Source organism: Coregonus lavaretus, assembly GCF_964263955.1.
Source record: "Coregonus lavaretus genome assembly, chromosome: 9".
Lineage (NCBI taxonomy): Eukaryota > Metazoa > Chordata > Actinopteri > Salmoniformes > Salmonidae > Coregonus > Coregonus lavaretus.
The window spans coordinates 48,628,019-48,642,848 of NC_139996.1; the positions used below are offsets into that span (position 1 = coordinate 48,628,019).

General features: G+C 41.9%; 1 protein-coding gene across 1 annotated transcript; it reads left to right on the forward strand.

The window, feature by feature from the left end:
• The first annotated feature begins 58 nt into the window (after positions 1-58).
• LOC311135094 (apoptosis-enhancing nuclease-like) lies at positions 59-2,993 on the forward strand. Its single transcript, XM_084168962.1, has 4 exons — positions 59-99; positions 479-1,225; positions 1,480-1,680; positions 1,851-2,993. Exons 2-4 carry the CDS (start codon positions 491-493, stop codon positions 2,049-2,051), a joined length of 1,137 nt encoding a protein of 378 aa, XP_084025088.1. The 5' UTR covers positions 59-99; positions 479-490; the 3' UTR covers positions 2,052-2,993.
• The last annotated feature ends 11,837 nt before the right edge of the window (positions 2,994-14,830 follow it).

Here is a 14,830-nt window from a genome sequence, read left to right on the forward strand (position 1 = left end):
GGCGGGGCTTACGTACGTACGAGCCAATCAGTGCCACGTTAGTAAACTGCCTGGGCATGTTCAGTCGAGTGTTCGGGACGGGTGGACGTGTCAGCAGAGGTACTGTATGCTAGCCATGCTTTAAGCAATTTGTATATTAAATCGTTAGCAAAGTGTTTTTGTTAGTAAATGTTTTTTGTCATATAGCTAAGCAAGTACCTTATTATGGTGTTATTTTACGACATTTTGATTGTTCATTTGATTTTGCTACGTTGACAACACGCGGTCTGGAAGACGGACAGATGTAAAACAATGTGGCTGGTATTCACGTTTAGACACGTTCTTTGGCATCATGTTTACTCTTTAGTCACGAGTTTGTTGCGTTTTCTCAATTTAGGTAGCTAGTTCTAGATATTGTGACATAGCTAAACTTATCTAGTGTTCTTTTTGTATTTTCTTTCGTTTTCTCCAATGAAATAAATACAAACGTTTGTTGCAGATGTGATACTACATGGAAAGAGAAATGTCTGAAACATGGACTTCAATTGGAAGTAAAACCCATCGCAATTCTTGGGGACTTCTCAACAACTACAGATATTTATCCCGGAAAGCCATGCTCCTCAGTGCTGTGGAGAACGCCAGAGCACGGAAGAAGCATCAAAAGAAGAATAACATCTCCAATAAGAGAAAAAGGACAGAGGAAAACAATGAAACGCAGGACACTATCCAAAGAGTAAAAAATATAAAATTACCTGAGAATGACACGTGTCTAGAAGTTGATAGCACTCTAAAACCCACAGACTCATGGACTCATGTTGCTAAATTTGGACTGCCATTGCCCCCTACAGTAGAGAGTTCGCCAATAGCTGCTTCTGGGGACAACAGCATAGCCAACCAGCAGACTTCAAAAGGCACAAAGCTGGTTGGGGCCACTCTGAGTGAACGATGGGAGGTGGACAGTGGATTTGTGTCTGAGGCCAGCCCTCCAACTAGTGGACGTAGTTCTCCCTGCCACACAATGAGCCCAACCACCGTGGTGGCCATGGACTGCGAGATGGTTGGTACAGGGCCAGGCGGGCGCACTAGTGAATTGGCACGCTGCAGCCTGGTGGATTACCATGGCAACGTCCTGTACGATAAGTACATCCGTCCGTGCCAGGCTGTGACTGACTACAGGACCCGTTGGAGTGGCATCCAGAGGCACCATTTACAGAACGCTCTGCCCTTCCCCAAGGCTAGGACAGAGGTGAGAAGAGAATGAGATGGTCTGGTACTCTTTGGCCTTTAATAGTATTATTTATTTTGTGACTTCTGGACCAAGGAGTGGAGTAGTCTATATGCTAGAAAGCCCAACTGGACCTAGTCATGGTCTCAAAGGAAAGGAGATGTACAATGGAAGCCATTTATAATTGGTTTAATACTTTGATTATTCCTATTTGTTTTGTATGTGTGTTCACGTTGGTAATGGCCACCAATACTATGTTTGCTTTCCTTGTCCAGATACTACGAATACTGGATGGGAAAGTGGTGATCGGTCACGCTCTGTACAATGACTTCCAGGCCTTGGACTTCACCCACCCATGTCACATGATCAGGGACACAAGTGGTATGCGTCTGCTCAGGCGACTGGCTGGCTTCCCCACAAAGCGCTGTGTCTCACTCAAGATCCTGGCCAACAGCCTCCTAAACAGGAAAATACAGGTGAGCGCTCCTTCCTGCCTTCTCTAACCAGAGATGGCTAACTGTTTGGTGACCATTTTAAAAGCATCTGAGGTTAGGGATCTGAATAGATCGATGGATATATCTTAACAGACTTGACCGTGTTGGGTTGGTCATTGGCGTCAACATGATCTTTGTCTTGTCCCTAACAGGTTGGAAGGAGGGGCCACAGTTCAGTGGAGGACGCTCTCGCTTCCTTGGACCTATATAAACTCGTGGAGGGGGAGTGGGAACAGGATATGCAAGAGAGAATGAGGGACCGAGACACAGGCACTCTCCCAGACCCCGCCACCTCAAACCACTACATGCAGGACCAGTACTGGCCAGAGGACTTGACCAATGACAGCCATTGAGAGAAGCCTGTGTAGGAGGGTTGATGGGGTAGAAGTAGGCCAGGGGTTTTAAGTAAAATGGTCCCAAGTTGGCAAGGGTGATACTAAATTCATCTGATCAGCTAATATTGCACACATACATGCTGGGAGCCACAGTTTCCACAGGGGATAAGGTCATGGCAACACGTCAAGTCGCTCAATGTCAAGAATGGCATCAGGAAAGGGAGTGAACTGTGAAAGGAAGGGGTAAATGCAATGACGAGGGATTTATTTTAAGGTATTGCAGCCGTATGTCTTTGTGTGTATGTAGAGCATGTCAAGTTTGACATGGTTAACTTACTACTTGGATAGTTAGAACAATGGCTGGAAGTCTATGGGTATCTGCTAGCTTACTAGCACATACCCATAGACTTCCAGCCGTTGCGCTAACGCTAGTTAGCATTGGTTTGCAAAACTACCTATAACTTCCTTCATACTGGACAGAGACATACAATTTTTATCTACGAGTTCATCGGACTCTGGGGAAGTAGATAAAATCCAGAAGTATCCCTTTAACTCACGATTTGTTAAAACTTGCTTGCATGAAATTACACCAGTATCTCCAGATAAGTCGGCAGGTAGCTTAGTGGTTAAGAGCGTTGTGCCAGTAACCGAAAGGTCGCTGGTTCTAATCCCCAAGCCGACTAGGTGAAAAATCTGTCGATGTGCCCTTGAGCAAGGCACTTAACCCTGATTGCTCCTGTAAGTCGCTCTGGATAAGAGCGTCTGCTAAATGACTAAAATGTAAATGTAAAAATAAGTGACATTCAGATTTTACATCAATTCTCGACTTGGTTCTCTGCCCATTCAGTCACCTAATAGTGAACCATACTGCCAACTTGATGTTTATGCTGCTGTTCTATGAAGACCTTGCTGTGCCTGTGCCCTAATTGAATATCAATATATTGGAATAAAATTATTTACAAAAATGTGTACTGTCTTAACTGGACTTCAAAATAGATGTGCTAATGCATTCCACCTAAACATGGAATGTCACTTTTTTCTAAATGTTTCAGATCTGAAAAACACATTTTGTCCCATGTCTCAACAGCCTCCATTTACGATCATTTAACATTTTCCCCCAGTGTTAATAAGACCTGAATCGCTCTGTTTTTTTGCCTCGAAAATGAGCAACTTGTTTGTTTTCCCCACTAGGTGGGAGCGCAATCTTGAACAAAGTTGGTTTAGCGTTCGATCTTGTTTCAGCAATCTGTGAAGTGTCAAATGTACAGTATGTCCTCTAGTCTTCCATATAATCAGCTTTTCTCTGGAAATTCTATAGATTATTTATACTACAAGATACTTTGGGTCATGTAGTGTGTGGACACCTGCTCGTCAAACATCTCATTCCAAAATCATGGGCATTAATATGGATTTGGTCCCCTCTTTGCTGCTATAACAGCCTCCACTCTTCTGGGAAGGCGTTCCACTAGATGTTGGAACATTGCTGCGGGGACTTGCTTCCGTTCAGCCACGAGCATTATTGAGGCCGGGCACTGATGTTGGGCGATTAGGCCTGGCTCGCAGTCGGCGTTCCAATTCATCCCAAAGGTGTTAGATGGGTGATTCTATGGAAATTATGGATTTTGAAGAGCCAAAACTTCAATAATAGTTAACCCTTTACCATTATAAATCAACATAAATGCCAGCTTAATGTATTTTAATATTTTTTAAATGCAAGTGCTACCTTTTTGTCACTGGTGTTACCTATATTTTAGATGACAATTCAGGCTTTCCTGAATGTAACAATTTAATTTCCATATATAATCAAAGACAAAAGGTCCATGCTAATATTAAATTGTTTTGATTAGTAATAATTTATTTTAAACCGGTATGTGTAAAGTTCTATTGTGCAACATTTTTATATTTCTACCTTTTTTTCTACCTACATTTCGTGTTGTAACATTAGAAATAATTGATGTTGAGTCATCAAAATTGGATTATCATATTCTTAAAATGCTTACTAATGAATGCAGCAGCAGTTGGGTAGATACAAATAAACATATTCTATGAAAATGGGTAACTGATGCTAGAACACCTATATGCCATGCAATAACACCAGTGACATAACATACTAAATTGATCAAATTTGTATGAAATAATTGTAATATTTTCTATTACAAATCATTTTATACCAGGTGTTGATTTCATATGAACAATAAAATGAAGGTTATTGGTCAAAGACTAAGACCAAAAGATGAAGTCTATTGCCTAAAATGTATTTCCTAACAACATTGTCGTACAAACATAAAACTTGTCTATTAGAACTATAGAAACAAGAACAATAGAATCATTGAACGTAAATTAAGATTACGTCTTCCCAAAAGCACTGAAACAAACATTTTGTATGGTGTAAAACATGTTCATGGAATAGGCCTGTTCCTGTACTAACTTTTCCTGTACTAATTATTTCCCATACTAACTTCACTTTTACTTGAGATGTGTTTGTCTTTAGAAGAGTTTGTCCATATGTTTGTCTTTGCCATGTTATTGCATCACGTCCATCTGTTATCATCTCAGAGCCAGTCTCCATTGCTTTCTAGCCACTGACGTCTTCTTCTTTGGTAGCCAGTTCACATCTGCCGCTTTCACACATTCAGGTGCTCCTCCAAGTACTTCCAGATACTGTGGTCAATCTGAGCTGATCTTTTGTTCACTGGCAGCGGCTTTGGCATCAGACACACAATCAGGTCATCCCAATACCAGTTGATATCATCTCTTGGCCAGAAGAACTTGTTGACTCCATTCCTGTGCATGCACTTAACTTTGACGTTTTGTTCTTCGACCTCCAGTATAACGCCAGGCTATGGTTGTTCATCGTAGTTCACAATGCACCACTGTCCAGTGTGGTGTTCCTCAATGACATCTGGACAAAGTGGAGCTGAGGTATCCGGGTCGATGACATCTGTTTGATATGGAGGTGAGAGACCATGGCCATTAGCCGGCACTGTCGGGAGAGTGTTTTCTTGGAGTCCATAACATGGGCAATCCCACACGCTTTGCGCTGCTTGGCAGAGACAACTTATGTCTCTGTATTTTAGGATGCCAGGCGTGATACTCAGAACCTGGTGCATTCGCATGTGTCCTTTTATGGTTACCAGTGGTACCCCAGAACCCTTCTGTGCCTTACTTTCCACCTCTTACTGACATAATACAACTGTATTTGAGTGTCAGAGTCCCTTACCGCCTGATAGAAAGACATCGTATCTATTATGTCTTTCCCGTGGTGGACCAAGAGGATAGCTGACCTCTTTAGTGAACCACCCCACTCCATCCGGAGCACCCTTTCCGAGACTGGCCTCAAAAAAGTTCCACGTACTCCCCTGGAAGCTCTTCTTGAAAGGTTCAGTGCCAACCATATAGAAGTTACCCTTCTGTTTATATTGGGTGAAAGGACCATCACTGAAGAAGTGAAATTGTTGCACGGTAAGGTACTGCTGTTTTATCATGTCCAGAATGGAGTCCAGGTGAGCTCATATGGCTGCTGGGTCATGCCTTCTGCTGGGTGAGATGGTGCAGAAGGAGATGGGGGGCTCCTCTGCCACATAGAAGACACCAGTGTGGACCGTCACCTGCTTGTGTGAACCCCCCGAAGTGAACTGACTGGATCTCTGAAGCATACTTGCATGTGAAGTTTTCACTAAAATCTACAGTACCAGTCAAAAGTTTGGGCACACCTACTCATTCCAGGGTTTTTCTTTATTTTTACTATTTTCTACATTGTAGAATAATAGTGAAGACATCAAAACTATGACATAACACACATGGAATCATGTAGTAACCAAAAAAGTGTTAAACAAATCCAAATATCTTTGCTTTGATGACAGCTTTGTACACTCTTGGCATTCTCTCAACCAGCTTCATGAGGTAGTCACCTGGAATGCATTTCAATTAACAGGTGTGCCTTCTTAATTGTGGAATTTCTTTCCTTCTTAATGCGTTTGAGCCAATCAGTTGTGTTGTGACAAGGTAGGGTTGGTATACAGAAGATAGCCCTATTTGGTAAAAGACCAAGTCCATATTATGGCAAGAACAGCTCAAATAAGTAAAGAGAAACGACAGTCCATCATTACTTTAAGTCAATCTGGAAAATGTCAAGAACTTTTAAAGTTTCTTCAGGTGCAGTAGCAAAAACCATCAAGCGCTATGATGAAACTGACTCTCACGAGGACCACCACAGGAAAGGAAGACCCAGAGTTACCTCTGCTGCTGAGGATAAGTTCATTAGTTACCAGCCTCAGAAATCGGCTCAGATTGCAACCCAAATAAAAGCTTCACAGTTCAAGTAATGTGTAGTTCCCACCGTAAAGCATGGAGGAGGAGGTGTTATGGTGTGGGGGTGCTTTGCTGGTGACACTGTCTGTGATTTATTTAGAATTCAAGGCACACTTAACCAGCATGGCTACTACAGCATTCTGCAGCGTTTTTCAATAGGACAATGACACACAGCCTGGAGGTGTGTTTTGGAAGGGCTATTTGACCAAAAGGTGAGTGATGGAGTGCTGCATCAGATAACCTGGCCTCCACAATCACCCGATCTCAACCCAATTGAGATGGTTTGGGATGAGTTGGACCGCAGAGTGAAGGAAAAGCAGCCAACAAGTGCTCAGCATATGTGGGAACTCCTTCAAGACTGTTGGAAAAGCATTCCAGGTGACTACCTCATGAAGCTGTTTGAGAGAATGCCAAGTGTGCAAAGCTGTCATCAAGGCAAAGGGTGGCTACTTTGAAGAATCTAAAATATATATGGATTTTTTGGTTACTACATGATTCCATATGTGTTATTTCATAGATTTGATGTCTTCACTATTATTCTACAATGTATAAAATAGTAAAAATAAAGAAAAACCCTTGAATGAGTAGGTGTCCAAACTTTTGACTGGTACTATATATGGATCAGGCAGTCATTGGTCAGGTTCTCTCTCAAGATCCGGTAGCTGTGGTACTGCCATCAGATGTTGAACAGATGTCTCCTAAATTTAAAGAGTCTATCCTGGAACTGGGTCACCAGCTCTTCCTCGGTTATGGCTATATTCTTCTTCACAGTGATTAAGCTACTTTTATCTTGTTCTTCTCTGTTGTGCTCTATCTTCTCCAGACACCTCTTCGTTGGATTGCTGTCTAGCCAGTGGTGCAGTGACGTGTTCACATGCTTGGCATGCGCCTATGGCGCATGCCTTTGAATTGTTACAAACTGTGCTATCTGCAATCTCCTCCAGGTTTCTGGACAGTGAAAGACCAAGTTTGTGCATTTTATCCGCCATAAACTGCTAGTTCTCACGAGTCTTGCACTGGCAAGTTTCTCAGTCTCTCTCCTGCGGTGTCACCACCCAAAAGGGTCTCTCCCTGTAGAAGAAGGGGTCAACAGTGTCTCTCCTGCTCTCAACATTTCTCTGTGTTTTTTTTGTCTGACCCGACATTGCTTTCGCTACGGTCTTTTTCCTCTTTCTGTGAGATCATTCACTCTCTTTCTTTTTTGACTCTAAATCCTTTAAATAAATACGTTGTTTTTTTCAAGGTAGCCTGCTCTGCGGTCTGGGTCAGCAACCCTGCACTGTCTGTAGAGTCTTTGTTTTTCATCAGTATTCACTTTTTTATTCGCCATATCTATCAAAAGGAAAGCCATATTATGTTACAAATTACAATATTGAAGCATTATAAAACCTTACGTTGATATAAAAAGTTAGCAGTGTTATTGATTGTCACTGGTGTTCCTGTCATGTCACGGGTGTTACCAGCAGGAACAGTAACACAAGTGACGTAACACCAGTGACGAATCTGCTGACAAGATGGCATATCTTAAATGGGGGTCACAGTCGCTCAAACCACACTTTTTTAAATTGTAAATCAATAATTTAATAATGTGATTGGATCAATCATATTTCCTTTCCCCATACTATAAAATGTATAACACCAGTGATGGGTTTTAAAGCTTCACATTAAATTACCAAATGAATCATAAAATTGCTAACATATGAAGAGAGTGCAGACTCACCATGCACTCTTCAAAACAGCCCCGCCTCCAATGAACCTTTGACCCAGGAAGAAGTTGACAGAATGTTGCATTTTTTCAAAGTGGTGTTTTGTATTTATTAAGGGTAATACCAGTGACATGAAATTGAGGGACAGCTATTCCCTGTAAATTATTTATAATATATATATTTAATTTTTTTATTGTTGTTGTATTATGACATTTAAAGTTGGATAAAAAAAATTTATTTTGACATATATGTCACTAAACCATGACTCCTGGCTCGAGGGACAAGCCATTTTCATGGTGCTGACCATGTTCTACTATAATATGAAAAATATAATTTGCAATATAACTGTCTTACATATGTTTATTAACAATAAAACACTTCAATTAAAACAAAAATATATATTTTGTGTCATTATCTGATTTTTTTGGGTGTTTTTCCCTGGTGGTTAAGGCGGGGGACAGGAAAGCCACCATTCCCGTAGAATCACCCAGATGCGGTTGAGGTCAGGGCTCTGTGCAGGCCAGTCAAGTTCTTCCACACCGATCTCGACAAACCAATTCTGTATTGACCTCGCTTTGTGCATGGGGGGATTGTCATGCTGAAACAGGAAAGGGCATTCCCCAAACTGTTACCACAAAGTTGGAAGCACAGAATCGTCTAGAATGTAATTGTATGCTGTAGCATTAATATTTCACTGGAACTAAGGGGCCTAGCCCGAACCATGAAAGACAGCCCCAGACCATTATTCCTCCTCCACCAAACTTTACAGCGTTCTCCTGGTATCCGCCAAACCCAGATTTGTCCGTCGGACTGCCAGATGGTGAAGTGTGATTCATCACTCCAGAGAACTCCTTAAATTACTCCAGAGAGCTCCTTAAACGTTTGTGTGTAAATGTTGTGGATGAAGCCACTGGGAAATCAAATGTCTGCCAATTTTAAACTGACGAGCAGACTGGTCTTGGGCAGGTGCTACAGTGTAACCATTCTATACCGTATGTTGCTGTGTGCTTCATCAGACCTGCAGCCATGACCGAAATTATTGGCACCCTTGATAAGATGAGCAAAAAATACTGTATAAAAAAAGAAAGAAATACTGAGCTATATTGTATGCTAAAGAAAATTGGAAAATGATTTAATATTAATACAATTGCTCAGAGAAAGAGGTTTTGTTTAAGAAGTAATAAAAACAATCTCAAGATAGGGGTCAAAATTATTGCCACACCTGTTTTCAATACTCCAGCGCCTTCCCCTTGCAAGAATAATAGCGCTGAGCCTTTTTCTAAAATGTTTTATTAGATTGGAGAACACATTGGGAGGGATATTAGACCATTCCTCCTTACAGAATCTTTCCAGATCCTTGATATCCTTTGTCTGCTCTTATGGACTGCCCTCTTCAATTCAAACCACAGATTTTCAATGGGGTTCATGTCCAGAGACAGATGGCCATTGCAAAATTTAGATTTTGTGGTGAATTAACCATTTCTTTGTGGAATTTGATGTGTGCTTGGGGTTATTGTCCTGCTGGAAGATCCACTTGCGGCCAAGTTTCAGCCTCCTGGCAGAGGCAACCAGGTTAACCGTGTTTCCTCCGACACATTGGTGCGGCTGGCTTCCGGGTTAAGCAGGCGGGTGTTAAGAAGCGCGGTTTGGCAGGTCATGTTTCAGAGGTCGCATGACTCGACCTTCGCCTCTCCCGAGCCCGTTGGGGAGTTGCAGCGATGAGACAAGATCGAAATTGTGGAGAAAAAAGGGGGTAAAATAAAATAACAATATAATAATAATAACACACACAAAAAACAGCTATTCTAAAGAGCAGCTTGTCTGTGCCTTTAGGAAGAGCCTGTACAAACTAAACAACTGTGATCTACTTCCATATTTTACATAGATGTTTTAAAGTTGCACCAAAAGTTGCCTGTCATTTCCAATGGGAACAAATTTGTCAGTGGGCAGAACAAGCAAGGAGGTGGGAAGAGCCAAGCTCGAGCTAGCGAGATCCTATTGGCCAGTTCTAGCATGCATCTGCATATTTCTGTTAGGGAATTCCTACTCTATGAAGTGTGTGTGCAATAACTCAATTCTTCTTTGCACTCCTAAACTAAGTGATTTTTTAAAACTTTGGCAAATGGTAAAGTCTACAAAACTTAGTCCACTCCATTCCATCTTCTCCAACTGCCAGCCACTAGGCTTCTTCTCACTACCATATTTGGTAGTGAGTGGAAACGCCAAGCGGATGCTTCACATTTATACATCCAGTGAAATATCTGTCTCATTGTTCTATCTGTGGTTGCACTCTGCAGAAATCGCTCTGCCATTTCCTGGTTGCTAAAATTCTAATAGTTCGCCTAATTTCAGTTTATGTGACAAAATAAGCTAGTATAGTGTAGAGAATCATTGTACCATCTAAACCGCTGTGAAATATATTTTCCATAACCAAAATATTGTATTTTCAGCTGTATGAAGCTGGTGTACAAAACCGAAAGTAAAAGATGCAAAAATGAAACTTAAGAATGGGAAGCATAGAAATATGGCACATAGAACAGGCCTACCGCTTCTTACACTTGCTTTCAATGAGAATTACAGCTCTATAACTCACATTTCTATGTGAATTTGGTCAGGTCGCCCAAAAAGTTACATATTGCCACTTTAACTAAGTCTGTTTGGATGTGATCAGGGTTGGAAGATTAGACATAATCATGTAAGGTTTGAAACTTAAAAGCAAAAAAGCTAGACTTGCAAAGACTGTTCCCTGGCAAACCTAGGTCGGGATTCAATGAAAGGCGCATTGTTGACAAGCGCATTGCACTTGTAATTTACTTGATTTACAAAGGCTTGAGCCGACGTCCACAGCGTTTACCACGAATGCGATCTCTGCCTACGTTGGGGAAATTGTCAATTTCAAATTGTTATTAAAAGGCACATTGGCAGTAGTGCAATGCTGAAACAAGCCTTTGAATGAATCCCAGCCTTAGGGAATGTACATTTAATGGTTGCCATTACATTAGAGCTTCCTTTTGCGAAGCTGAACAGTTCATCAAATAAAGTTCCTTCCTTCCACCTTTTTTGTTTGGTCATGTGTCTTGCTGATGTTTGAGAGAAAACTGCCAGTATGGCGTCACAGAACACGTCACAGAGAAATCCTGCAGCTTTAGCGACTGTTAGATCAACACTAGATTTAGCAGAAACAAAAACTAGTCCTGTTTGGAAAGGCAGATCAGCTCTGAACAAGAGCTGCTGTGAAAAGATCTGTGATTGGTAAAAATATAAAATAAAAGTGGAAAAATATCAGAATTTGGCTGTCTGTCTAAACGCAGCCTATATGGTCCCACTATCTGTGCTGGTGCTGGTTCACTCACACACACACACACACACACACACACACACACACACACACACACACACACTAAAGCTTTAACTTAGCCCTTGGGCTCAGGGCTGACTATGGGAACACAGAGCCTGGCATTGTGCTGCCATTTGGGCCGCTTTAGTCCCACAGACCCCCTCATTGAGCGGATCAGACCTGGTTTAAGAGATTACTCCTGCTCCACCATTGCATCAGTGCATCAGTGACATTTGAAGAGAAAGGGGCTCACTACCAAATATCCTTAATCTGCTTTATACTGTAACACACATGGCTACCTCAACATGTAACTCTTGGTTACTTCCTAAGTCACTCATTATTTCACCACCACTGGTTTTTTTCCTCACCTACTTCCACACTCACTAATTTCATTGTTCCTCAATGTTTCCCATGCTACGAATTAAAGACCACACCTAACACCTTGTATTTGTATGTTTAACTCTCTGGCTAGCTGAATCACTCAATTAACCTTAGTCTTTAGTTCAATCACCCTTTCACTTTTTCCTAACCCTCATTCTATCCGGATTAAATGGGGGACTTTTGAACATGCACGTACCTATGTAACAAACCTTTCATTACACTCGTCCCCATTCTATAGGCTTTACATAGTAAAGTAGCGTTGTGGCTACAAACAATGTAATGCAAGACTATAAAGCATGTGCGCAGCATTTAAATCCTCTATAGTACATAGCAACATATGTATTAGAACATTGAAAACTAAACTGATATCAGTTGGATAACGGGACTCGTGGCTAATTTGGGCTCTGTGTTTACTGATATGAATGGACTTTACTCCGGTAGTTATTGGGTGGAGGAGAAGAAAGTACCATGATATCTATCTATAAAAAAAGCTTTTGACAATACATGACGAATACCTTTTTCTCTCTAGGCTAGCCCCATTGACAAGTCCTCTCATTGTGCTTCATTGTCAGTGATACAATATGATCACCTCAAACTGGTTGAGGACGATTGATTTCTAATGTTTTGCTGTCATGTCATTTGATTAGGATGATGAATGAAAACTGAAAATAAATAATGCTTTATACACTTTACCTGGCTGCGCAATTGGTGGCAGCGGGAGGAATTGGTCCTATAGAGCAAAGACAGACCTCCCACTCATATGCATGGTGAAGGGTTAGAGTTAGAGTGCCTTCAACACAGGGTCTGAACCTCCCTCTCTCAAGAGCTCTGTTCACGTTGCAGGCCACAGAGTATTAACAACCGCTACTTTTCACTTGTTCCAAGAAGCATTGGAATGCAATCAACTCCCTTCCCTACAAAATGCCTCCCCCTTTTCACCCACCTCAAACCACCTTTAACCTAAAAGTGTAACCCCATTCCATTACACCTCACCTCACAGCAACCCCTCCCTTCACCCATGTCACTCTAGCCCACCCTAACCCTGCCTTCACTTCTATTGGCTCAGCATCATTGCCCTCTTCTGTCCTTCCCTCATTTCTTCTCCCCCCTTTCCACTTTATGCTGATTATCAGAGAAATCTGATGGGCATGATCCAGTGTGACGACACTAATCCCGACACTACAAATCATAGGGCCCGGCGGTCCTGCTCCACACAGACTCCTGTGACTCTCGACAGCGCCCAGCCTCCTCCCTCCCCAGGTAAGGCTCAATCTCCCCGATCTGGGAGCCTCCGGTGTGGGGTACCCACTGTGACCCATCTCCCTCACACCCAGGGGGGTGGTGCATTCCAAATCCTGCTGGGGGTTTGGCAGTTCTGATGGACCCAGTGGAGTGTTGCTGGATTGGAGCCCAAATTAGGAAGTTTCTTTGCTCAGAGGAAGGAGTGAAAAATGATTGGTATTTTATTACATATTTCTCCCATGTTTTACAAGGCAGTGCATTGCCTTGTATGCTGGTTTGGTTGTTGAACGCTGGGGGTTAAATCCGAGAAACAGGAGAGATTTGAATACTTTGTGGTTTATAGAGCATATCTCAATGTGGACAGGTGGAATGTTTCAGCTTCCTTGTTGTGCCTTGTGGAGGACTTGGGAATCCACTGCCTGTAGCTCTGACTATCATTGCATCCGAGTCCATTGCTTTCAGAGCTTTGGTCGCAGACCTCTCTAGCTGACTCAATCAGAAATTGAGGGAAGCTTTGACTGCATGTGTAGCTCTTGATGATTTTGATGGTAGCTCTGGTAATCTGAATGCACTAGATGATTTGCACAGCTTTTCTGAATTGAGTGGCTAACCCATGCCTGACCCTGTCCATACAACAAATGTGCTATTGTGTCAGTGATATTATGATCGAGTCTGGTGTTTTTATTTGATACAGCCTGCTATATAAAGAACACAGATAATCATAAACCGTGTAGTTAATCAGATAATGGACTGGTATAAATGTCTTCACTGTTCAAACACAGAATTAGAAATGTTGGCAGCTGGACCAATCCATGTACTGTATTTCAGGGAATTTACCCTGACAATACCCTGAAATGGAAGTAACCTAAACATAGAACGCGAATGAGACAAATAAGGTGCACGATCTGAAGTGTTACAAATGCTGGGGGGGTTAAGATGGAGGGAGTTTAAACCTGGAGCACAATAAGTTCATTGTTTATTTTGATGTTTTCCTGGAATACAATCCGTTCTCCAATTGTGAATAATCAAATCCCTCTTATTTTCCAGTGGGTACAAAGCTGCTCTAAACAACTAAAGAAATGGCTGTCGTCGTAAGTACCTCTAAGCTCCTCTCTTTGTATGCAACAGGCATAGATGCTGCACTGTAATTATTCAAACCATTCAGTGGTGTTTGTATTGCAGATCAATGTCAAAAGTAACAAGTCTGGGGAATGATGAATGTAGAGACATGCTAAGCCTGAGAGTCAGTTCTGAGATGTTCAGAAATGTTCAGTTCAGGTGCTTAATTTTCATCCATTGAAGAGCAGAAACAGAATGCATCATGTTCCTTCGGAGGATGCAATCCACAATAGATAATCTTATTGTGTTATTGTTATGTTCTTCCTTCACTTCCCACATTATGGTTACTTAAACAGCATAAATAGAATGTCACTCAATATGGCCGCCAGACAGTCCACCCATCAGGGAACGTTGACTTTAAATGGGGATGGCCAACCTATAGAATCTATTTCTATGACTCAAGTCATAACTTCCTGTGCCATGGACAATGGCAGCTCAACATTTCTCAGGCACATTAGTGCTGGATGCTGTCAATCGCTTTCATTAACCCCTAATCAGATCTCAGCCCAGGTTTACCAGACTTTACTGCGCTCATGTGAGGGAGATTAGCCAATGCTAACACTAAAGCCCATTGATAGAGGCCTCCTTTTGGATTGTATATGGGCGTACGTCGTGGATTAAACCTCATTCGCAAGGTAGCTCTTTGGTGTTTTTGTTGGCAAGTCATGGTTATGTCATCAGCCACCCTCTCTACCCAGAGT